The 25,919-nt window shown below is 39.1% G+C and overlaps 1 protein-coding gene across 9 annotated transcripts in view; it reads right to left on the reverse strand.

Moving 5' to 3' along the window:
• The window catches only part of PDE1C (phosphodiesterase 1C), a 648,442-nt gene that overhangs the window by 74,917 nt on the left and 547,606 nt on the right, over positions 1 to 25,919 (reverse strand). For all 9 annotated transcript variants that reach the window (XM_073899034.1, XM_025873104.2, XM_073899041.1 and 6 more), the window contains 8 exons: positions 25,492 to 25,674; positions 24,428 to 24,494; positions 19,227 to 19,343; positions 16,097 to 16,237; positions 9,171 to 9,271; positions 6,530 to 6,658; positions 5,321 to 5,422; positions 4,645 to 4,765 (listed from right to left, as the gene is read on the reverse strand). In XM_073899034.1, the coding sequence (XP_073755135.1) occupies positions 4,645 to 4,765; positions 5,321 to 5,422; positions 6,530 to 6,658; positions 9,171 to 9,271; positions 16,097 to 16,237; positions 19,227 to 19,343; positions 24,428 to 24,494; positions 25,492 to 25,674 (961 nt within the window). The remainder of the gene's footprint in view (positions 1 to 4,644; positions 4,766 to 5,320; positions 5,423 to 6,529; positions 6,659 to 9,170; positions 9,272 to 16,096; positions 16,238 to 19,226; positions 19,344 to 24,427; positions 24,495 to 25,491; positions 25,675 to 25,919) is intronic.

Consider the following 25,919-nt stretch of genomic DNA (forward strand, 5'->3'; position numbering starts at 1 on the left):
ATAACTGTTTTCCCTAAAGAAGAGAACTTAACAAATGGAAAAGGAAAGCATTCAAAGATGTAATCAATGTAACTGGAATCTATAGAAGAAAAGAACAAGCCAGTTCCCAAGAAAACCTATTAAAGAACAATCATTATTGAAATATACCCTAGTAATGTCAGTGGGCTTCAAAGATAAAGAAATAATCCTTTAGGGCACATACGCATAAAGATATATCACCTAGACATGAAAATAATTACAGCAGGGCCTCCAACCTCTCCATAGCAATATTCACAGGTAGAAGACATTTGAGTGAAATATAAAAAAGGCCTCAGGGAAAGAAAGTTTGATCAAAAAAATGTCTTACCCAAGCAAACAGCAGTAGAAAAATGGGCAAGTACACAAAAATGTGGTTTCATTAGTTCTTCGAGAAGAAACCACCCGAGGAACAACATTGGCTAACCAATGGATGATCAACCAGGGCCAAAGTACCAACATTGAGTAGAATCAAGACAAGAACAACTAGAAAATTATGCTCTCGCCGGTTTTCTACCTTTCTGAGTCACATTGTTTAGGGTGTATCTTTTGTAAGCAGCGTGTAGTACATGCCATAGAAGGCCCATTTAAAAAATCAGGACAACTTAGACATAATATAGCCAACAAATAGTAACAAGGAGTTAGTTATGTTATGGAAAGGAAAATGAGGAATGGTGTTGGGAGGTAATAAATAAACGCCGGCTTTCTTACCTGTTGGAGATAAGAATATATCATTTAAACCTGATATATTAAAAATAGAGCTATATTTAAATAATAAAGGACAGACTACAAGAATTAAACAAGTTAATAAAAGCTACTAAAATCAGGTGCTGGGGAAGAGGAGAGAGGAAGCAGAAGTTTACTACTTTTTATAACAAGGAGGCAATAGATGCTATCTAAATAAATTGAGGATGTAAAATTTTTATTATCAAGTTAGCCACTGGAAGAACAAAAAACATAATATAAAACTCCCAAGTCATCAGAATAAATAAATATAGAACAAAGCAGATGGCACTGTCACTATAATGAACTATTTATGAAGAAGCTGTAAAAAGAGAGAGCATAATATAAAATATGATGGTACCTAAGATCAAATATTCCTTTCATTTTAATAGATACGAATATAGCTGATTTCAAATAATAAGAGAAAATCTTAGATGGCCTCATAAAAAACCTCAACTATATACAGTGTTTAAAAGGCACACCCAAACAAAAGTATCTCTGAAAGGCTAAAGGTAAAAACCTGTGCAAAGACAAGGCTCATATCCTTAAAATGAGTCAAATTTGAATTCTAGGTAAAAACATTAGATGAGTCAAAGAAGCAGGCTTTATAATGATAAAGGGTACAATAAATTATGACAATCTAATAGTTATGAATATCCAAGAACCAAATAACATAGAATCAACATTCACACTATGTAGAAAGAAAAAAAAATAGAAACATCTGTCATCCCACAATAGATCAAATTTTTTAAATGATATATAAAATACCTAAATGACATAATTCATAAGGTAGATATGTGGGGTATTGTTTGAATTCTATACCCTGCTAGTAGAAAATAAATCTACTTTTCAAGAGCAGTAAACATTCACAAAACTGATTATATAGTAGGTAACAAATGATTCACAATAAAATCCAAACAATGAAAAAATTCTTTGATCGAATTTCAACAAGCCACAAATTAATTACAAACTAGAAAGCAAAAGAGTCCACCATTGGAAAATTATATAAATAAACACCTCTATCTGAACCAACTCTTGGGTAAAAGAAAAATCTACACCAAAATTACAGAATATTTAGAAAGGAATGATTGTGAAAATACTGCATATCAGAATCTATGAGATTCATAAGAAAAAGACAAACCCCTAGCCTTATATTTTCTAATACTAAACAGGCAGAATGAAATGAGTGAACTGAGCATCCAACTCAGGGAGTTAGCAAAAGAACAAAATAAACTCAAGCAGAAGAAATGAATTAGAAAAATGAAAACTTCAATTAAGGTATTATAAAATAAAATGGAAACAAAATAATCAAATGATTAGCCAATTTCATAGAGAAGCAAGGGGAAAAACACTAATACATGAAACGAGAATTAGAAATGGGGAAATAACCACAGACACAGAAGATATTAAAAGAATTGTAAGGGACGTTTGCAAAATATAAAAATAAACAGCAATATAAAGGAAATGAACCTCAAGACTTATATAGCATGGATTTACCAAAGAGGCAAACTTATACTTCTTTAAAGTCAATATTTCATTGAGAAGCACCCCAAGGCCACAGCTTGGATTTTGTAAAATATGGTTATAATACTGAAGATGTAACTTACTCTTTTAGCAAAGTATGGAAGGTGTGGTCTATCAGCACTGAGGCTATGCCCCTATTTTGAATTACAACCCAACTTCCAAATGTAATACTTTCAAAGGCTCTACAGTCCCATTGAGCTTTCCCATTTGAACTGTCCGATTTAAAATCTATAGTTAAGCGCTCAGGCAACATTTCTCCTACATGGGTTACTTACAATGGCTTATGGCATCTGGGTTAAAATATTAAGTCAATAAAAATAATTTACTGAATCATAATTACTAAAAAATAGTTCCAGTCCAGTGAGCTAACATTCCATTCCCAATAGGCAAGAAATTCAATAAGGTTATTTTCACATTGCCTCTAGCACCTTTTCATTCAATTCAAGCATATGTGTTTGCAAACAAGTTTTCCTTTATGGGAAAAAATGTGCACATATTTAAGAAATTTCTCATATCCACTCACAATTAAAAGAAGGAATCACTTCAATACCTCAAACTTACATGAGTTAGCTATCACCTTCCTTTGGCTATAGATTAAATACTCCCAGCCATAGGGGGTGTTATTGCTCAAGCAATATTAAAGAAAGCATATGATAATGGGGAGTGGTTATTTACAGAAAATCCTCTCACTAATATTAAAAAAATAGCTTCCGGAAAAATGGCAGAGTCATTCTTGTATAGACAAGGCCCACCTGTCCAGCTCTAGTTCCTCGCACACCACTGGGCTCTCCTTGAGAAGAAGTCTGAGACCAAGCAATGACTTTGCAAGGGGAAACAGCCATATGCAGAATAGGGTAGGTGATGGTATATTCACATAACAGCTTAGGGGAGCATGTGTGTGTACAGGTGTTGATGTGCACCCCTAGACAGTATGAAGGAAGTGTAGAACATTTAATGCCGGAAGGACCCTAAGGAAACATCTGGCCTAACCTTCCCCTAAATCCCACCCACCCCACCCCTCAGCCACCATCGCCACCACCTCCTAAAACACAAGTCACAGATAAGACCACTGGGAACTAGAAGAGGGATTTGATTAGTCCCATGAACCAGTTGGAGTAAAAACTCTAATAAAGGGTCTTCTGGACTTTGTTGAATATGCTGCTGACTCTGGTCCCACCTCATCACTAGATACTGTGTAAAGTTTCAGAAGAAAAAACACACATATACAGATGCCTTCTACAGTTTTTCCATTCAAACCAGAATCACAGAATAAGAGTAATCATAGAGGAGTAATTTGCTTCCAAAAATCAAGTAACCACTGAAAGAGCCCATCTCTTGTCAGTTTAGGGGACAAAGTTGAGACTGGGGTCATGAGTAGTATTCTGTGCAGTCTCAGAGATCTCCCAGTCCAGGACGTGAACCACCCTTCTTAAAGTAACCAGAAGTAACTGAATTAACTGTACTGATGTGAGTCGGCTATAATTTAGGCCCCACAGTCTGCATGTCATCTTGCCTTCAATCTCAGGACCTCATGTCTTGAAGCAGTTGTTTTAAGGGCAGCTCTTCTTAAGAAGAGGGGAGGGGGGGTGGGTTGATGGGTTAGCCTGGTGATGGGTATTAAAGAGGGCATGTTCTGAATGGAGCACTGGGTTTTATATGCAAACAATGAATCATGGAACACTGCATCAAAAACTAATGATGTAATGTATGGTGATTAACATAACAATAATAATAAAAAAGAAGACATCAGTTTTGATACTATGTATTAATTTCCCGATTTCTCTACTTCTGTGTACCTTTTATTATTTAATTTTCAAGCATTGCCTACTCATTAAAGACTCTGGCTACCCGTGTAGAAAACACAACCTTGTGTCTTAGGATGTAGTACGTTTAAATATAATTGAAACAATAGCTTCTAGTGATTTCCTGACCACAAATTGCCACACCTCACTTTGGAATTTGACAACATGGCTTATCTGCTCAAAAGAAACAACCCAATCTACTGTAACAGATCATTATGAGTTAAAGATTAACATCTTAATCCCACACAATGATGCAAAAGCAACCACCATTTGGTCAACCCATTAGAATGAGGAGTAAAAGGGTGATATTTTGACAAAAACTGACAAAAAGAATTTTTTTTTCCAAACAGAAATGCATAGGACAGAAATACCATGATGTTCTGAGAACCAAAATTTAGGTAAGAGTCAAACATCCCATGAGCAAGAGGCCAGGAAATTAAAAAAAAAAAAAAAAGCTGTGAACCCTTCCTCCCCAAAGAAAATGATTGTAACGCCAATCGCCTTATTATAGCATTGCTGAAATATAAAACTCAGAAACTATCTAGTGCTGATGGCCCTGAGGAGTAGCACAACAAGATACCTGTCTGAAGAATTCCTCCAGGAGTGACATTGTCCAGCGATGATGGAGCTCCCATGCTTTTGCAGGATGGCTAATGTCCGCCGTGTGCAACATCAGGGATAATGCTTTTGGCTTTTCCACTCTATAAACCCAAAGGACCCAAACATGTGATGACCAAACTTTCAGAACCTCAGTAAGAGTTTTTAATAATCATTAATTTCTTCATCTCTTCCATTCTCCCATCTCAAACCCCATGTCAGCTGAAGTGTGGGGGAAGCATCATTTCATCCTACAACTGGGATATTCATCAGCTTAGTCTCCATGCTTATTGAGCTGGACACCTCATAAACAGACTCCAAACAATTTCTGGAATGACTGCATCATTCAAAAAGACAATAAGAATCTAAGAGTCACTCACTGACTTTTGTTGCCCCTGTACTGAGTGAATCTTTGATTACGTAGTTTCCCACAAAGAATTATTTTAAATTCTTAACTGGGGGCAAATTGTTACTGGCCCTCTTATTTATTTCAACCCTGATGAAAATCTGTATGTGATATGTACAACTGTCATGCTCTCTCCTCCACCAGCCCCACTTCACGTGACCATTCAGTGAGGCTCTCTGAAGAAGGTGCAACAACATGGACAAATACCAGTTCAAACACCTATAAAAACACATGATGTCACAGGTCCACTCACGCTTCTGGCTGTTGCAGAGCAGTCTTCATTGCTTTGATTTGTTGGAAATGGCAGGACATGTCCGTGGCCATCACCATCTCAATTACCAAGGTCCGAAACTCCCTTTCAGGGATACCCCATGGAGAGAGAAGCATGGAAGTAAAAAAATGGAAAATAAAAATTCGCTTATATTCTTTGCCACTTCTAAGCAAAATCGGTTAATTAGTGGTGACATTTCTAATCAGCTTGAGCTTTTTAGGTGGGCTTTTTTTTTATGAGGAATAAGTGAAGGTTAAGGATTAAGGAAATCATTAATTAGGAATATGACATGTGGAATGTACATATCACTCAGTATGGCTTAGTTCTCTGAATCTTTACCTAATGGTTAGCACAAAGATATTCAATGAACAGCTGATCATTTAATTAAAATATAAGTACTATTTGCATCGCAGTAGATTCAGAACTTTGTAAGGATTTAAATGATTTTGCCTCTAATTTTCGAAACACCTTGATCTGTATTTATAGCTACAAAGACTTGCAGGCTTGCTATATACATCACAATGTGTGTTAAGCATTTTAAATGGATTATATCATTATTATAAATTTACCAAACCACGAGGTAAATTTTATTATCTATTTTCTAGAAATTAAATTTTACAACAGTGTGAAGGGGTTAAGTAACTTCCTAAATGCCATGCAACTAGTAATTGTGTTCATATTCAAACTCAGGTGTGCCGAAATTCATTCAAAAACACACAACATCATTTAGGCAACAGAGTTAGAAATAATTTTTGAGTGTCAAAATAATTTCCTTAGCACAGTTTTGAAAGATTTTTAAAAGAAGTTCAAAACAAATAGAAAGCAAAAAATGAATGTTAAAAGAAAAAAACTCAGATTTAAGAGGCTAAGACAAGAGCAACACAAGTTTCCTAAGGTAACAAGCAGCAAGTATTTCCAAAGTACCTATAATATATTTGAATATTTGTGTTAAAAAAAAAGAGAGAAAGAGAGAGAGAAGGCAGAGAAGAGAGAGAAAGGGGAGAGAGAGAAAAAAGGGAGAGGACGAGTAGGGAGGAGAGAGGGAAGGAGACAGGGGATGAAGAGAAAGGAGGCGAGAGAAAGGGTGCCATAAACATTTCAAGTGGTATTATTTCTCCAAAAGCAGCATACTTCGTCTCTCCTCATGGTTCCTTTCCTAGGCTCCAAATCTCTCTCCTGTCTCATCCTTACCTCCAGTCATCCTTTGAGAGGTTGATCAAAATATTCATTTCCTCATCTTCTTGCAGAAGGCGATAAGCTGCACTTAAATGGTGATTTTCTAATACAGACTTATCGTTGTACAGAATAGCAGGGTCAGACCTGAACAGAAAGCCAAGCAAAATAATTTAGGATGTTAAACGGTTGAGATTTTTCAGGTGACTCTCTCAAGCTAGAATACACCATCTTTTTCCCTATGTTCAACAGTTATCTTTGCCCCCATGCCCCTGATGTCAACGAATAAGCTAAAACCAACACTACAAATTATCAATAGATATATGTAGGGTATTTTAATGTTAATATGTTAACGTGAAATATGTGCTATCCAAACTGAGAACTCTCCGAAAGCTGTTCCATAACCAGATCTCAATGATTTCTACAAGTAGCATAGGGGATTTCATAAAACATGGGTCAACTCAAACTTCCTTGTATTTTCTGGAATGCCTTTAAGTTTTTTAAAAATTTTATTCAGTGAGAGAATTTATTATCATTATAATGCTCTGAACACATACCACCTGGTAGGTACAGTTTGCCAAGTTCCTCTGGTAGTACCTTGACCTTAACATTTTGCCATGTGGAGGCCATATGTGTAAGAGTGAGGGTTAAGAATATAAGGATTATAAGACAGTTGCTAATCACTTCCTCTCAGACCACTGCACCAAACACAGAGCTGTACACTATTTCAATACCGTCAATTTAATGAAAACTTAGATTATTATAGCTTATTTGTTTCTCATCAAGGAAGCAGAGTCTCAGTGATGTAAAATGACTTCACAGAGCCCCACAGTGCCTACGTGGCAGGGTTGGGATAAAGGAAGGTCTTCTGAGAGTTCGGCCACTGGTCCCCACCATAATTTGTACCTGTCATTGGCCAACCTTTGGGATATACCTAGCATACCTTTAAAGTGTTAGGCTTAACATACCATCAAAGGACAAAGAACTTCGTTACGGATTTAATTTTCTGTATAGGGCTCACATGGGCTGAGATGCTTTGAATAAAGTTCTATTAAAGAAGACCAATGCTTAAATTTTATTCCAAAGCAAGCGTAACGGAATCCACTGGAATTTCCTCACTCCTATGGAGATAACACAAAACATGCAAACCCTGTGGTGAAAGATCTGATAGTGTATCTGTTAAGTCAGGCTCCAACTGATGCATATTTCATGACATTAAGCTCTTTTCCAGTTGCTGTAATTAAGCCATTTCCTCTGAGTTGAGATGGGTTTTGATACTGGTCTCCAGCAAAGACCCATGTACAGTTGCTCCACCCACCTCTCTTCCTTCAGCAGGTGCTATTCACCACAGCCTCCGTCCTCAGAGCAAAGATTCCACTCACAGATATCCACTAAACAGAGCTGCTCTGTGGAATTCCCTGTATTTAAAGCCCTTGCAACAGAACCACAAAAGGCGGCTTCCCAGCAGCTGAGGTTCTCTGCGTGAGGAAGCCAGAGGTAGACAATGAAGCTGGCGGCTTACATCCTTTTGTCTGCTGCCATGCTATTGAAATTCCCCATCTGAACAGAGATCAGACAATACTGTCTTCTTTTGTGTAACCCACGATTAAGTGTTGGGTTCATTAAATACATGTAGACTGATTTAATGAACACAAACCTATCTGGCGTGTGCACCTGCTTTTTTCAAGTGAAACCGCAAGTATTTATTTAAATCCTCATCTCTCCCTGCTACATTATTCCTCTTAGCCATGCCATCTTTCCCCAAATTCTAACTTCTTTCAGTTACTATGTCAAGGCCCAATTAACCCTACTATCAGAGTCTCTCCAGTGTCATAGAATTGTCTGAAGAGAGGGTAAGTTCTTAGGCTAGGACAGGACAGACAAAGTTGCATCCTAAATGGAAAAGACAAATGACTGGTACTGCTTGCCTGGAATTCTGTGTTGAGTGGAGGACTAAGGATAAATACGAAGCTTGGTTTAAAGAAAATTGATTAGCGATGTCTGTTACAGTCAAGAGGTTCAGAGTTGGGCACTTGGACCCATACTTAATTCCCTCCCCAGAGATCTGTGTTTACCTCTGAAGTTCATCATAGTGGGTACACAGATTATCTATGGTGAAGGCAGTCTGCATGAAACAACCCAGTTCCCCAAGCCCTCTGCCAGGGAGCAATGCAAGCATCAAAAAGAGCAGGGATGAAGTCAGGAAGGATGAGAAGAATGTCCCCAGAATCCCAGAGGTCATAGGGCAAGAAGGCTCAGGTATTGTACGTGTGGACAGAAACACCCTGATCCTGGCCCATCCTCACTGATTCAGTCTACATGGCATCTGTACCTTTTTGCCAACTGTTCTACCACCTAATAGAAATAGGTAGAGTATGCACAATACATATACAAGGAAACAAATAGCTAGCATTTGAATAGAGAAGAAAAGGATATCCATATTCGATGTGAATAACGTATGAGAATTGGGAGCAGATGGCTTCTCAAACTCTAAATCTTGACAGAAGTTGACCAGGATGATCTCTTGTTGAAAAGTTCATTTTTTCAGAAACGCAAAATAGAGTAACCATGCAAAAAAAAAGGTGGCTGATACCCTTCTGACTTCTCAGACTCTACCCCTACCCCCTCCTGCCTCCTCGCAAACATCCAGCATCCTCACCGTGTCTGAATGTGGAAATTGTTGGTGGTTCCTGTGTGCTCATAGTCGTGGATGGCAGCTGAGAAGATGATAGCAAAGATCTCCAGCTCTGTCAGCCAGTTCTGAAAGGGAGATTGCAGGGCAATCAGATAATCTGTCTCTTTCTCAAAGTCTTCAGCTTGCTGACAACACACTGCATCGCTGCCTTTCCACCCTGCAGCTGGAAAGCTATTGCCAAATACACGTTTTCTGACAGACGGAATTTCCTTCCCCCTATGAGGAGACTGGGGGATATGGTATTTGGAAGTAGCTTGCCCAGCAAGGTTGAGAAAGCTAACTAGTAGTTTTATTACTTTTTTTCAAGGAAGCAAAAATCAAGGAACACGAAGACTTTAAAAACCCTCATTGTATTCTTTCCCAAATTCCAAGTAAAGTTCTTAGGGAGACATAGAAAAAAATATATATTAAAAATTTTAACACAATACCAGAACTAAGAGTAACAGAAAATCTAATGTCTACCTACTAGAAAGTGGGTATATGTAGACAGAAGGAAAGATAACACCTGGCCTTCTGCCTTATGCATACTGATGTTTGAAGAGACCCCCTCACTCCCAACCATGCCACCAAAATTGGCTGTAGTCCAAGGTTCTCAAATTGTGTTCCCTGAACCATCAGAGGTAGCATCACCTGGCAGCTTATATTACACATGTTCTTGATATATTCCATACATATATACTTTTCTCATTTTGGCAATGTCTTTAAATTCTTCCCCAGTAACCTGTCCCCACCCATCAGCTTCAACTTGCTCTACCTACCCATCCTCCCCCCCACCACACCACCAATATAGCTCTTTCTCCAAACTTACGCAAAGTTAACTTAACATTTTAAAATAAGATTAAAAGGCTATCTTGGAGCCTGTCGCGCCCTGCTTCGAACAGAACTTCTAAAATGACAAATATGTCTGGAACACTGTAGTCTGAGGCTATTTCTGTTGGCTCTAAGTAGGGTCTCTGGAAGTGTTTATACTCGAGATGAAACCGAATTCCGTCCAGGCAAGAGAATACTCATGTGTACAAAGGAAAAGATGATTCCTGGTGGCGAACCCAACAAAACCAGAGTAGTCTGAGGAAAGGTAACTCATGCTCATGGAAATAGTGACATGATTCATGCCAAATTCCAAAGCAACCTTCCTGCTAAGGCCTTTGGACACAGAACCCATGTTATGTTGTAACCCTCAAGGATTTAAACGGGGGGGGGGGTGTCGGGGGGGAGGAGAGGGGCGGAGGGAGAGGGAGATGCAGGTTCCCTACTGAGCATGGAGCCCAGGACCCAGAGATCATGACCTCAGCTGAAGGCAGATGTTTAACCAACTGAGCCACCCAGGTGCCCCTCAAGGCTTCATATTTTAATATGGTCCAGATTTTCTTGCCTTTTCCAAGTTAATTACTGTGAACCCAGAAGATTTTATGACAACCCATAAGAAATAAAAAATTAAGTCCCACATGAATTTTATTCCAGATTTATCGAACTGTGACAAGGCACAAGCCACAGATCCTGTCCGTTATTTCCTATCTACAAAAAATGAGTGTCACAACTAATTCAATGACAGGGACAACTGGTAGTGGTGGACTTCAGGAAGCAAGCCCTGAAGGGCGTAGGGGCAAACGGGGGTCAGTGGACACGTGAAGGAAAATGACATGGGCAAAACTGCTTGAGGGAACAGTATTCTCAAGTTGTGCATTTTGTATGTGAATGACAGTTTCTTTAGTAATGTTTTCACCCCTGTATCAGTTTTCTATTGCTACCTTAAATTACCACAAACTTCAGGTTCAAAGAACATCTCCCATTTATTGGCACAAGGTTCTGGAGGTCAGAAAGCAGCACAGTGTGGCTGGATTTTTCCGGTGAGGATCTCACACGGCTGAAATCAAGGTGTTGGCAGGGCTGTGTTCTTTTCTGGAAGCTCTGTGGAAAAATCTGTTTCCAGGTACATTTAAGGCATTGGCAAAAATCATTTCCTACTCAGACTTTCCACTTGGCTCTCTCCATCTTCAAGCTAGCAACAGCCAGTTGAGTCCTCACAGCTCCTCATCACGCCTCTTGACTTGCAAGAACCCACAAGATTACATTGGGCCCACCTGGGGAATCGAAGCTCATCTCCCTATTTTATGGTCCTCTGATTAGTGACCTTCATTGTATTAGTGTTTTGCCATCTAATGTAACATTAGTAAGTGTTACGACAGAGGGCAAAGGTCATGGGGGCCAAAATTCTGCAGACCACAAACACTAATAAAATTATTTAGCACTCTTTAGCCATTTAGTGTTTCCTGTATAAATATGATGATGGCATATATGATCAAAAGAACAAGATACACAGCCTCTCCCCTTTAAAAAAAAAAAAATAAGCAAGAGGAAAATTAATGGCACTTGCCTGACAAAGCAATGAAAGGGGCCAAGGGACGGCTTTGGAGTTTGGAATCCTTTGACATAAATCAAAATTTGACTGGAGCTAAAAGTCTGATTCATATTTATTCAATCAACAACTTTTCAGTCTAATTCTGTTCAAGGATTTTTCCCTTAAAAGTGGGCAAAATAATTCTGAAAGAATTCAAGCATCTTCTCCACATCTAAGTAAAGCAATAATGAGTAATATAAACAGATTACAATGAGTAATACTGTTGATGTTGAAGCCCAGACATCACTTTATCAATGGGATGTTTTGATTCCCCATGTGTCTTACAGTTTATAAAACTGAAATGATTTAAAGCATTTCCCCCTCTTGGTTTGTAATGGAAAGTTAGAGTAACAATATGTTCTTCATTCATCAGAATGCTCCCCCCTGTTTCTGTAAGCTTGCAATGAAAGAAGTTTGTTTTGAGCTGCATTTCCAAGAGAGAGTGGGCGGGAAGTAGTTTCTATATTTAAGAATGATTCTGAATATGGCCTGAATTGATAATGAAAATTCAATGGCAAATGAGCTCATTTAAGAACAGCATGCAGTACATCATGATCATTGGTTGCTGTAACATTCACGTTAATGATAACTTGCATTAGCATAAATACTTGGGAGTTTTTCTTGAGGGCTAAAAAAACTGTGTATGATTTACCTTTATATCTCCATAGTACACTGCACACAGCAGGTACTAACTAAATATATGTTGAAATAGATCAGTCCAAAGTACATTTGCCATCTATGTTGATCCTCACCAGGATACTTTCAAGTATCACATAAGGATACTGAGGTGCAAGAATATCAGGGGCTCTTTTTTTTTTTTTTTTGACCACAGGCATTGTAGAAATATGGCTAAATATTTAAATGCATGGCATGAGAAGTCAGTCCTGGGACCGAATCATAGCTCTGCTCCTCTATTTGTCTCCTTGGCTGCAATAACAAAATGCCACCAACTAGGCGGCTTAAACCACAGAACTTTATTTTCTCACAGTCTGGAGGCTAGCAGTCCAAGATCAAAGTATTGGCAGGGTCAGTTTGCAGTGAGTGTCCTCTCCCCAGGTTGCAGATGGTCCTTTTTGTGCCATGTCCTCACATGGTCTTTCCTCTGTGCACGCACATGTCTGCCATCTTAATCTCCTCTTTGTAGAAGGACAACAGTCACACTGGATCAGGGCCACCCACGTGACCTAATTACCTCTTTAAAGACCTTCTGTCCAAATACAGTCACGTTCTGAGGCACTGGAGATTAGGACTTTCAACAACATAATCTGGGGGCGGGGAAGGGGGAAGACAAAATTCCACCTATGACAGAGACTTTATAACAGGGCAATCTTCACTCTGTGAATGGGTTTCCTCCTATTTTTCTTTCTGTCATTTTCTTGTTGATAACTTTCTATCATCTGGATCTTAATCCCATATTTTCCTCAAGTACTTACATCATTATGATGATTCTTTTTATCCTACAGGTTTTAATTTTCATACACTCAGCTTAATCAGTATTTTTATATAACTTTTGTGTTTTGAGGCTTATATAAGAAAGAATTTCCTGTTTCAAGGAAATAAACATATTCTCATATTTTCTTCTAATATGATCAAATTTTTTGTATTCAAATCTTTAATTCATTGGTCCAATATTAGGTGATTGGTTAAAGTAGAACAAAAACATTCTTTTCTTTCCCCAAATGAACCATAGTTCCCAAAACATTTTTTGACCTGAGTCATTTTCCCTGTAATGTTGTTGTCTATAGATGTGTCCTTACCTTCTCACCTGAATTCTTTCTTCATTATACTCTTGTCAGTGGTCCATCCTCACCAAAGCACTGAGACCACTCATGTCAAGGCCACTAATGACTTCCATGTTGCCAAAGGCAGTGGTCACTTGTCTATCCTCATCCTATTTGACATTTTGGCATGTCCCATACAATTCACTATTCTCTTTTGAAGCACTTACTTTCCTTGGCTTCCATGCTCGCACTGTTGGCTTTTATTCCAATGTCACTGACCACTCCATTTTAGTTACTACTGTTGGCTCTAATTCTTTACCTTCATTTTAAACTTGAGGCTGTTCCAGGACTCACTTCAGAGCCCCTACTACTTCTCTATTCACACTCGCTCTTCAGGTGATCTCAACTAATTCCATGTCTTTCTATAATATTGATATGCCCAAGATTGCCTAATCTACATGTCCACCCCTAACCTCTCCCCAGAGCTCTCGATTCCATTCATTCTCTTCCCGCTTGACACTTCCACAATGATGTCTAATAAGGACCTGAAACTCAACATGTCTAAATCAAAACTGTGCTCAATAAATATTTGGGCTTAGTTTTTGAGAAACTTTACGCAACTTCATTCATGTATTTGGTGATTTTTGCACAAATACCACCCTGTCTTTATTACTACAGCTTCAGCAGCTATTTTAACACCTAGTAGAATAAGAACTATACCAAGGCATACATTGTCTTTTTCAAAACTCTTTTTTCTAAAGTTGTGAAATATCTATTTTACATATATCTCAGACTCAGCTTATCATGTTTCATTATTCTTTATTGGTATTGCTTTGAATTTATAGATCAGTTTGAAGAAAATTGACATCTATATAACACTGAAGCTTTGCATTAAAAACATAATGTATTTTCTTTCTTATTTAAACATTGTTTTTCTGCTCTTTAATTTAGTTTTACAGTTTCCTTTTTATCAGTTTTGAAGTTCTTCATTAGTAACTTATCAATTTAAAAAAAAAACAACTCTCCAGAATGTAGGTTCCTCTATTATGCTTGTTAATTTCCAATGTCTAAGTCAGCTGTTTTTTTAAGATTTTATTTATTTATTTGAGAGAGAGAGAATTAGTGGGGGGGGTCAGAGGGAGAAGCAGGCTCTCTGCTGAGCAAGCAGCCCAATGTGGGACTTGATGCCAGGACCCTGGGATCATGACCTGAGCCGAAGGCACACGCTTAACCGACTGCGCCACCCAGGTGCCCTAGGACAGTTATTTTATCTACATCTGATTGAGGTCTTTTATTTGACCTAATAATTTGTAGTTGGATTTTCTTGATTTTTTAAAAGAGATGGTCAAATTATTTTCACAGGATACTTCTTCAACTTTTTTAGATACTACATTGCATTGGATGAGACCTCCAGAAAAATGCTCAATAGCAACATTAGTGTGGCCATCCCTGTTTTGCTCCACGTTTTCAAGGAACCACCATTAACTAAGTCTGCTCTGTGCTTCTGACAGAAATCTTTTATCACATTAAACAGGTCCCCTTGATAGTGTTTCTATAATGTAAAAAATTATAGCTTTTTTAAATAATATTTTTAAGAAGCCAGCTTTACAATAAAGAAGAACTGAAATTGTTGAGAGGTTTTGAGAAAATCCAGCAAAGTTTTACTAACAACCATTTCTAACTGTTGAACTTCCTTCATGAGGCAGACCGAGCACTTCGCATTTTTGATAGTTTATTGCTAACTGCCACAGTATTTCTATAAGATAGAATATTTTTCACCATTTTAAAAATGCGAAAATCCTGACTCAGAGATTTAAGCAATTTATCATAGGTCACTAAATCTAATAAGTAATTACTCAAGGATTTATATCCCACTGTATCTAGCTCCAAAGCCCACACTCCTCCCACTGTGTTCCATTTTTAATTCAGTGAGATATTAGACCAAGTCTTTCAACATGCCCTAGAGGAAAAAATAACAAATGTGTTGAGTTTATGGGCTAATTAATAACCACAGCCAAACAATGTCTACTTTGATGTTGACTCTGAAGATTTCAAAGGAAAAGTCATAGAGACCTAACAGAGAACTGGCTGTTCATCACTAATAGCTATATCTTGTAAAATTAACAGCTTTTATCAAGGCAAAGAGGGCAAAGGCAGAGATAACCAAGTTAAACAGGCCAGTTCATACAATGGATTACAGAACAGGGATTCAAAAACAACTAAAGAGCTGAAATGTTGGGTCAAAACACATAAGAAAAATTTCAGATGATTAGAAGTAAAGATTGCCCCTGAGGTCAAACAAATTGAACACACGTACGTAGGATGAGAATAATCAATAATTCTCATGAAAAAGATCAAATGGTTTAAACCAAAAGCTAACTGTGTGCAGTGTGGTTGCCAGGCATACTTGATATGATTTCTATTTGATATGATATGATTTCTACTTGATATGATATGATATGATTCCAGATGTGGAGACATCTGGAAATACATACTTAGTTCTAGAAATTATATTTAATGTGGTCATAGCCGAATAAAGATGCAAGTCACTACCACATATTTATTTCATCAAGTCCAGGATGCAGAAAATATCAGAAGCCATAAGGAGCCCCAAGACCTTCAGTGATAGTTAGACAATTCTTGGGGAGCAGGAAGTCCACGCACCAACGCACTTCTTGTGGGCTCAACCTCATCAGAATAGGAATAGCCTCCAGTAAAAAGAACCATCATCACATCTTTTGTGTAATCTAGGAGTTCCTATCAGTACTTACCGCTACCCCTGTCTTATAAAGGAGGTAATGCACAGTCTGCGTAACGTCGGCGGCATGCATTAAATTGTGGTACGGATTTTTATGCTTGCTGTATCCTACTTCCAGGGCCTCCACAAATGAGACAAGGGCAGAAATGGGGATCTGAAAGAGAGCAGTAAGGTTAAGTAGCCAGTGATTTGGTAGCTTTAAGTGAGGAAGCACAAGTCTAAGGCACTCGAGCTGCCTCTTCCTGGGAGCATAACATGGCACATGAAGAAATCAGAACTTTTTAAAATGAGTTAAAACTACTAAAGGAATTATCAGATGATTTGAAAATCTCACAGTAAGTCCCTGGTTTAAGAAGAGTCTGCCCTGCAAATTGTTTTTTGTTGTTGTTGTTGTTGTTCTCAGTCCAGAACCCCAGAATTGTCTCAAAGATATTTAGGGCAAAGGGTATGTGCTCACCTATTTCTCAAGCAGAGGTTCAAGTCTTTTATTTCTTTTTTTTTCAAGTCTTTTATTTCTTGAGAAATAAATGGATACATACTGTGTAGCACATCTCATTTATTTTGTAGGAAAACATAAAGTACATAAGGATCTTAAGTTGTAAAATGATTGCAAAACAAACACAAGCCGCCACCTCCTGAAAACTGTGCCCTTAGGAGGAATGATTGTATGTGCTGGACACACACAAAAAAAACACAAAACAAAACATGTGATAGCCTGTTATATACAAGAACAGAAACAGAGTGTGTTCTTATGTCTCTTACTTGGCAATTTATTATTGGTGCATTGCAATTTGGAATTGTAGCCTAATTCCTATTCTGTCTCAAATATGTATAATATACATAATCTTCATTTTCTATGTGGCAGAAAATAAAGAACAACTGCAAAATGTCTGCACAAAAGAAGGGGACCCTGAAAACATTCATTGTATTTCTTTTCTGGGTTAATTCCTTGGTTTAGGGTTAATTATCAAATACAACCCTGGGATAAAAAGAGAAAACGTGGGTTCTAGGAGACCAATAATCACGTAAGTTAGAAAAAAAAAATAAGGAAAATGCTTTACTGTAATGCTTCATGAGAGCCTATAACATGTTCTTCCTTGAGGAGATCCTTCTATATTTACCAGTTGTGGATTCTTAAAAATTTAAATATTGCCTCATATGCCAGAGATTAATTCATTATCAGCTTTAAAAATGAATATCCAATAACCCCAGGTTCTTTGGGCTGTTCATGAGAGATCCATGAGACACGAAAATGCTAGGTAAAGGTGTGCATATGTGCACAAGAGCTGTATTCTGTGGAAAGTGTCCTGAGCATCCACCAGATTTTCAGGCCAATTTCTGACACAAAGAAATTAAGAACCACTGCCATAAAGTATTTATGGCTATGTAGGAAATATGCCCCCAAGTACACAGTCCTTAGGAAGGTGATAAAGAACCATGCTGTCTAAATTGCACTACTGGGTATTTACCACAAAGATACAAATGTAGGGACCCGAAGGGGTACGTGTACCCCAATGTTTATAGCAGCAATGTCCACAACAGCCAAACTGTGGAAAGAGCCAAGATGCCCATCGACAGATGAATGGATAAAGAAGAAGTGGTATATATACACAATGGAATATTATGCAGCCATCAAAAGGAATGAGATCTTGCCATTTGCAACGACGTGGATGGAACTGGAGGGTGTTATGCTGAGTGAAATAAGTCAATCAGAGAAAGACATGTATCACATGACCTCACTGATATGAGGAATTCTTAATCTCAGGAAACAAACTGAGTGTTACTGGAGTGGTTGGGGGTGGGAGGGATGGGGTGGCTGGGTGATAGACATTGGGGAGGGTATGTGCTACGGTGAGCGCTGTGAATTGTGCAAGACTGTTGAATCACAGATCTGTACTTCTGAAACAAATAACGCAACATATTTTAAGGAAAAAGAAAAGAAGAAGGTAACAGGAGAGGAAGAAAAGGGGAGTATGTCAGAGGGGGAGATGAACCATGAGAGATGATGGACTCTGAAAAACAAACTGAGGGTTCTAGAGGGTAGGGGGGTTGGGGGATGGGTTAGCCTGGTGATGGGTATTGAGGAGGGCACGTTCTGCATGGAGCACTGGGTGTTATGAACCAACAATGAATCATGGAACACTGCACCAAAAACTAATGATGTAATATATGGTGATTAACATAACAATAAAAAATTAAAAAAAAAAAAGAACCATGCTGTCTAGAGAAATCAATACCTTATATTCAAAAAACCTTGCATTTTCCAGGGGCTCATCCCCATGATGAGAGAAGTCTGAGGAGCATGATATGATAGATGTCACCAGATGAACGCACCGACTCCCTGGAGAACCTGGCTGGACGTCTAGAGTCCATGGTATTACAAAGCAGAGGGGATTGAACACTGAAAACAATTCATGCTCTTTACTTAAAGTTGAAGAATTAATTTGAAGCATGAATGGCTGGGAAATACTGATGATCTGTCACGGATGATAAGTGAGAGCATTTGTCTGAATTTGAGCCAAGTGGTGGGGAAAAAAGTCTGCAGAGACAGCGGATGCACACTCTGTCTCCATCACTGTGCCAGCAGCGATCGACAGTACACGAAATCAGGCTGAAATGAGATCTGCGGGGAGAGCCGTTCGGGAGTTCCGCAAGTCCACACTTCGGCCTGTACTTCTAGGAAGACTGGGATCCAACTGGGTGGTTCCAGCCTCTCTCGCCTGCTATGAGCCCCACCCAGCAAGGGCTTAAGGAAAAGTTCCCACCACCACAGAGTTCAGGGCAGCAGCTGTCTGGATGAATCTTCCCAAGTCACCTATAGCAGTGTTCAGTCTATATTAAAAGGATGTCTTAGCTCAAAAGTCATGGAAGGATGGTCTTGGTCTTACCCCAAAAGTCATGGAAGGATGGACAAATGTGAAGCATCTGGGCACCTGCCTTCGGCTCAGACCATGATCCTGGAGTCCCTGGATCGAGCCCCCACTTGGGCTCCCTGCTCAGTGGAGAGTCTGCTTCTGCCTCCCCCACCCCCACCAACTCCTGCTCTCTCGCTCACTCTCTCTCTCTCTAAAATAAATAAATAAAATCTTTAAAAAAGAAAAAATGGACAAATGCATGCATTTTTTTTAAAAGTAGGCACTGACCTTGAAACGGCTGATCAGATCATAACGTGTGAGTAATTCATAGAAAATGAATTTCAGTGCATGATCCCCGCTGGCCTCATTGAGGGAAAAGACATCAAAGGACCACTTGTCCACATCCTGCACGGCAGGGCAGGGAGAAAGACTGCATTAGTCCACAGCCACTCGTACAGCTACCCGTCTCCCCACTCGGGGAGTCGCCCTGCAACCTTCACCCAGGATTTCACAGCCCAAGACTCTAACACCATTTCTGCCCTCAAACTTTTCCCAACTTGGCAGACCTGCATAGCATTTACTGATAAAATAATTAAATAGTCTTACTATTTATAACAACAGCTATAATTTATTGAGTGCCTACCATATGCGAGGTGTTGTGATCAGTGATAAATACATAATGTATCCTGAAACAACTCTAAGTGGCAGGTATTATTAGCCACATCTTTCTGATGAGAAAACTGAGAAGTTAATTTCCCTAAGATCCATCACAAGTGAAGTGCTAAGGACACAAGTGGGACCAGGACACAAACATGGTCAACAGATGCCTAAGCTCAGGCCCTTTCCATTAAGCCTGTCACTACCACTGCTGAATTTCAAATGTTTATTTCACTTCACAACAACCTAAGGTGCTTCCCTGCTCCAAACTTCTCCCCAGTCCCTTACTATTACCTACTGACTTCCTCTTAGTCCACAGTTGAGAATGTTAACCCACTTAAAAGTATTCAGAAACATGTGTGATATAGAATACAAATCATGTGTCCCTTCAGTTCAAACTGCTGAGCTAAAATCACAGAGAAAGACTTCATTTCATGAAAGAGAAAAATGCTACCACTTCTGGAAGCACTGATCTGAGAACCTAGTCCTCAAATCTGTAAGTTACTTTACCAAAAAAAGTAAAACTAAGAGCTAAGCACTCCTCACACATCAGTCTTGAAGTTCAAAGCCTTATTTGTCTATAAATAGCTACCCCAAAATATATGTAAACATTGTCTGATGTGTCTTTGACTTACAAACAGATACTTGTGGATGTAGTAAACAAAGGTGTGGTTAAGCAAGAGCCAAAGCAACAGTCATTTGGTTTCTTGTGTCAAGAGCTTCACTTTCAGGGGCACCTGGGTGGCTCAGTCGGTTAAGTGTGTGCCTTCAGCTCAGGTCATGATCCCAGGCACCTGGGATCAAGTCCCACATTGGGCTCCTTGCTCAGCAGAGAGCCTGCTTCTCCCTCTGCCTGCCACTCCCCCTGCTCTCTCTCTCTCTCTCTCTCTCTGACAAATAAATAAATACAATCTTAAAAAAAAAAGTTTCACTTTCAGTAATTATAGAAAGTGTGCTGTCATAAGCAGACACATGTGAGACCACATAAGGACACAAGTGAGACCACACTGAGTCCAGGAAAAGTCAGATGGTTCCCTGGAAGAGACTCTTCTGGAACTGCTGGCCTGAGTGGCTCTCACCTCAGCCCTCAATGCATTCTAACATCAGCCATCTATCCCACCCTGTCCCTCCTCAAACATCCCAAAGACCAAAGACCATCCCAAGGCCATCAAGGGTCTTCCTCATGGACACCAGGGCACAGGAAAACTGAATTGTATATATAGGGAAAACCAAACTTTTCCAAAAAGTTGACACGTAGTGGTAACCTCACCTCAGCCTTCTGACATTTCTCCTCCATTATAACAACTAAAGAAATTGCTATAAGCTGAGCACGTTTTCTGTGCCAGGCACAGTGAGAAGTGTTTATAGACATTTGCTAATCCTCACAACCCTAGAAATAGGTGTTACTTTCCCCACTTTTACAGATGGCTACCTCAGAGAGATGAAAGGAGGCGTCTAATACCATTTGGTAGCAGAACCAGGTAATAACCCCACTGGCAGCATCGTCAACAGTGATATCATTGTCAACAGAGGAGATTGTAAACTCAATGAATATATGCTGTGAGCCAGGCCTCATGCCCTAAATACCCCAATAGGGCCTAAGCCATAGATAGTGGGGCCATTTAAGATTAACCCAAGACCTAAAGCTTCACCTTAGCTACTATAATTGACATTGTCATGACATCCATTAGTCCTAAGGAAAAGACCAGTGACAACTCAATAGGTGAGAAAACATTTTGTCATGTCTGCAATTTTTACTCCTATTCTCCAGAATGAATAAAAAAGAGAAAGGCTATCACTGAAAATACAGAAACGATCACAGTAAGAAGTCATGATTTATTCAGATTATTAGAACTTAGAGAAACAGGAAGATTAGTGTGAATAGTCAGTGGGATGTTCTCTCCCGTTACTCATTTTTAAAGGGGACTTAGCTGTGATTCTCAAATTTTCATGTTCTTCAGAACCACCTGGGGTGCTCAGGAAAAAAATGCTGATTCTCAGCTGAGGGACTTGCAGAATCCTGGCCTGGGACCTAGAATCTGCATTTTTAACAAGCACCTAGTTTAATTGTCTTTAACCGTCTTAAGCCTCTCTTACCAAACATGGCCCAAGGCCCATTCCTGAGGAAAAACTTCAGGAACTTCCTATGAGTCTAAAGTAATTGAAGCCTGAACCTCCTCTCTTCCTCCCACTTTAAACCTAGAGTCTACCAAGGGTGTCCCTTCCTAAGTTACCCAACAGACGCCTTCTAAACAATAATATACTTCTACAATTCCAATAACCCCACCTCAAAAGCCTAGAGAGAAAACTCCCCAAATCAGAAGCTGGCATATATTGGATGGAAAAAATTAAAAGAACAAAAAAGCAACATATGTCAAATTTAGAGATCGGTGGTGGTTAATTATTCTCTTACTTAATGTGATTTCATGCCATGTTCTTACATTAATCACAAAGGTTAACATGACCATGGCATGACGGTTATTTTATTGAATTGTATTCTCTCAGTTTTGGGAGAAATTTACATGGCCATCCCATGTAAACTGTTGGCAGTGTAGTAGAAAAAAACCATTTTTTAACAGGTACTACCTAAAAAAAGAAAATATCTGTGTGATCCCACCAACTCATCTTCAATCCACTGCAGATTAAACCAGAGTCTAGGGAGCGGGGGGGAAATATTACACTGTTAAAAGATCTTAAACTCCCCTAGTAAATAGGGGACAGGATCAAGAGAAAGTACAGCTCTAGCCTTATGCATATTATCCTCAATAATTGTGCAGAAGGGTAGCAGTTTGGAGAGTTAGCACTCATTCTTGGTCTGAATCATCTAGGTTCCTTTCCCCTCAGAAAGACAACATGTGTGCCTCTGAGAATGACTTTTCCCTACGCATGAAATAACAATTCATGCACATCCTAGGATGTTCTACATTTTCTTCAGTTATGTTGCATAGAAAAGATTCTCCAGTCTAGAGGAAATATTTTTATAAATTTCTTAATACTGGTATAACCATCTGTATTTATGTTCATAATAAGAGAAGAAATTAAATATAAAGGATTCTTTTAATGTCCCTAAGATTTCACTGAATGTTTTGGGTTCGTTTATGAATATCAATGCAGCTTCCTAGTGGGTGTTATGAAACATCAGATCTCATGCCGTGATTTCACTGATTACATGGGAAATGTGGCTGTAAATTACACTGGGTGCACTGGGCACTGGTGGGGAGACCAAACAGGAGCGAGAGGAAACATGTATCTTCTTGCTGCATCCTTCTTGAGCATCTTTCCTGTTCTTAGCATGAGTTAAGAGACAGAAAATGGATGGGGGCCTGGGTGGCTCAGTCGGTCAAGGGTCTGTCTTTGGCTCAGGTCATGATCCTGGAGTCTCAGGATCAAGTCCCACGTCGGGCTCCCTGCTCAGTGGGGAGTCTGCTTCTCCCTCTGCCTTTACCCTGCTCTCTCTCTCTGTCTCAAATAAATAAATAAAATCTTAAAAAAAAAAATAAAGGTAGTTAAAAAAAGAGAAAGAAAATGGACAACTGAGAATCCGAATATAGGGTCTCACAAATTCAACTAGTGAATGTCTTTGAGGCAAGAGAAAGACACTGAAATACAAAATCAAAATGGCCCTGAAAGTCTTTCTTGACATTAAGTTGATCATGAAGCTCTCCCATGCCTGATTCCATGAGTAGGTAATTTAAGTTAACTTCTGAAAACATCACCAGGTAATACATGTTTCAGGTTTCAGAGATAGACAACCGATAGCCATAACAATAGTCAGAATGGGGAACCTGGGTTGCACAGTTGGTTAAGTGTCCTACTCTTGGTTTTGGCTCAAGTAATGATCCCAGGGTTGGGGGATTGAGCCACACGTCGGGCTCTGCACTCAGCAGGGAGTCTGTTTGAGGTTCTCTCTCCCTCTCCCTCTGTCCCTCCTGCTTATGCTCTCTCTCTTTCTCTAAAATAAATAAATAAATCTTAACACACACACACACACACACACACACACACACACACACACACACACACACAAAATAGTCAGTATGCTAGGATGTCCCTGCACAAATGGATGACTCGATTCTGTGTATAGATATCATGCAATGTCAACCAGCCGAGTGATCCTGGCCCTTAGCACAGCCCCACCCTCAAATCCAGAAGCCAAATCAGCTTTAGCACAGCCAGGATGGCTTTAAACCAGTGGATCTGAACTGACACATACATAAGAATCCACTTTGAGGCTCTTAGAGAATATTCTATACAATTCTAAGAGCTTGCCTGAGTGGGAGTAGTTCTGCAAGATTTAGCTCATTGTAACTCAAACACCTATGTAACTTCCCATTGAACTTTAGGGCTCTGTGAGAGTCTTGGGTAAACAGTAGGATATATAGGTTCTGGGGACACATTCAGGCAGTAAAATGTTACTGAGAGCTTACTATGTGATTGGAACTCTGGTATCACACTTTAGTTCTTCTGGCTCTAACTAACTAACTGTATCTTTTTAAAAATCTCACTAAGTCTCAGTTTCTTCATCTACAAAATGGACTTAGAGTAGATAATCAGACAATGATACAACTACAATCACCAAAGATCCCCCTGACGGTGATGTAAAAAGAAATGAGACTCTCAGTTTGATTAAAAAAAAAAAAAAATCAAGTCAAAGGCAAAAAGATCATGATACTGTAAGAACAGATAAGTAAAAAATAATGAAAGAAATAAGTCAGGGATGACTGGGAAACCTGTAAGTGAACCATAATGAAAGCCTCTTATTTTCTAACAACAAATGTAACTACTTTTTATAAGATACCATGTACACTGTCAGACCTTTTCTCTGGTATTACCTTTAATGCTTCAATAACAGCTGGTGGGTAGCTCAGTCCAACCATGTTGGATGTTCGTCTATACATTCTGGCAAAGTCAGAGGGGAAAAATGCAATATTTTATCTTACGAAAAAGAATTAGCAAGCCACAGACTTACACTAAGCACTGACAAATATGAGAAGTCATGTCATTGGGTGAACCAAGAAACATAACAGTTTTTTTATAACCTTTTTCATAGTCATTTAAGTGACCTAAGAAAGGGTTACATTCAAGAGAAATTAAAGCAAACCCAAATATGTGAATTATTGGAAACCAAAAAAAAAAATTAATCGATGGGCCCCAAGTTGTAAATTCAATTATTAAAATGGGTCACTTCTTCTACTAGAAGTGAATTATAGTACAGCATAAATAGTATGCAAAGTAGTACTTTAACCTGAATGAGGAACTCCTATGGGCAACCCATTTGGAAGAGCTTGTTCTTTAGAACTGTCAAAAACAAGAAGGGAAATGTCCCAGGTGAACTTTGAACTGAATGTGGCATTTCTAAAACCTGTAGACGTGCAATAAGGATTATAGGAAGAATAAATTGATTTGTGTAATAAGGATTGTAGGAAGAATAAATCAATTTCTGGTATCTATTTCTGGGGAAGGGGGCAATTTAATTAAAGAGCAAAATGGCTAACAAAATTGGAAAGCGTCATGGGGAACTCAAAGCCTTTAAATGAACTGTCCCCCCTCCCAGGTCAACAACCTCAAGGCATCCCTGCCCTGTTCCACATATGTCAAAGGATGATGGATTAGATGATGTCCTTTTTTAAAAAATGGGAGACTGAACTTAAACCAAACCTTTTCTAGTTAACAAAAAGAATTCTGAGCAAAGGCAAAGTCTTGTCCTAATGATGCGACAAAGATTAAAGAAATATGTTTTAGCAATCTCTCCTTCAAGACTATCTATTTCCATTCTGAAAATTCAGAATTTTCAGTGTTTATACAGATACAAAAATTACATCAAAGCAAAGCTTCCTGTTATTGGAAACTGGTGTCCCTTTTGCTGCTTTGGTCACTGACTGATAGCCATCTTTACCTCTCCACAAATATCCCAGCCTGTACTGCATGGACGATGCTCTTGAACCGTGGCTTCTCCTCGCTCCTTCTGAGCATCATCCCCATCTGCCTCGTGAAGGTGGAGGCCAGCCAGTCTCGGACCTCAGAAGGCACTGCATCTGACTGAATGTCACTGAGTTCATCCTCCGTATCCAGGAGTCGCCTGAACGCAAGAAACACAACCAGGACACTGAGATTACATCTGAAGTTAGAGCTCTCTGTTCACAATGACTGCTCCCTCTCTCCACCCCACCTGCCTCCACAGATACAAAGAAACCAAATTAAAAACGGCCACAAAAAATATAGCACCTTTTTGGTAGGGCTTGTAAAAGCTCACCATTATGTTTCAGGATGGTTCTCTCTACCAGACTGCACAAAGAAACAAAGAAATCAGAGAAAGTAAAAAAT

Source organism: Callorhinus ursinus, unplaced genomic scaffold (assembly GCF_003265705.2).
Source record: "Callorhinus ursinus isolate GAN/ISIS: 27379988/994484 unplaced genomic scaffold, GSC_fseal_2.0 scaffold12, whole genome shotgun sequence".
Lineage (NCBI taxonomy): Eukaryota > Metazoa > Chordata > Mammalia > Carnivora > Otariidae > Callorhinus > Callorhinus ursinus.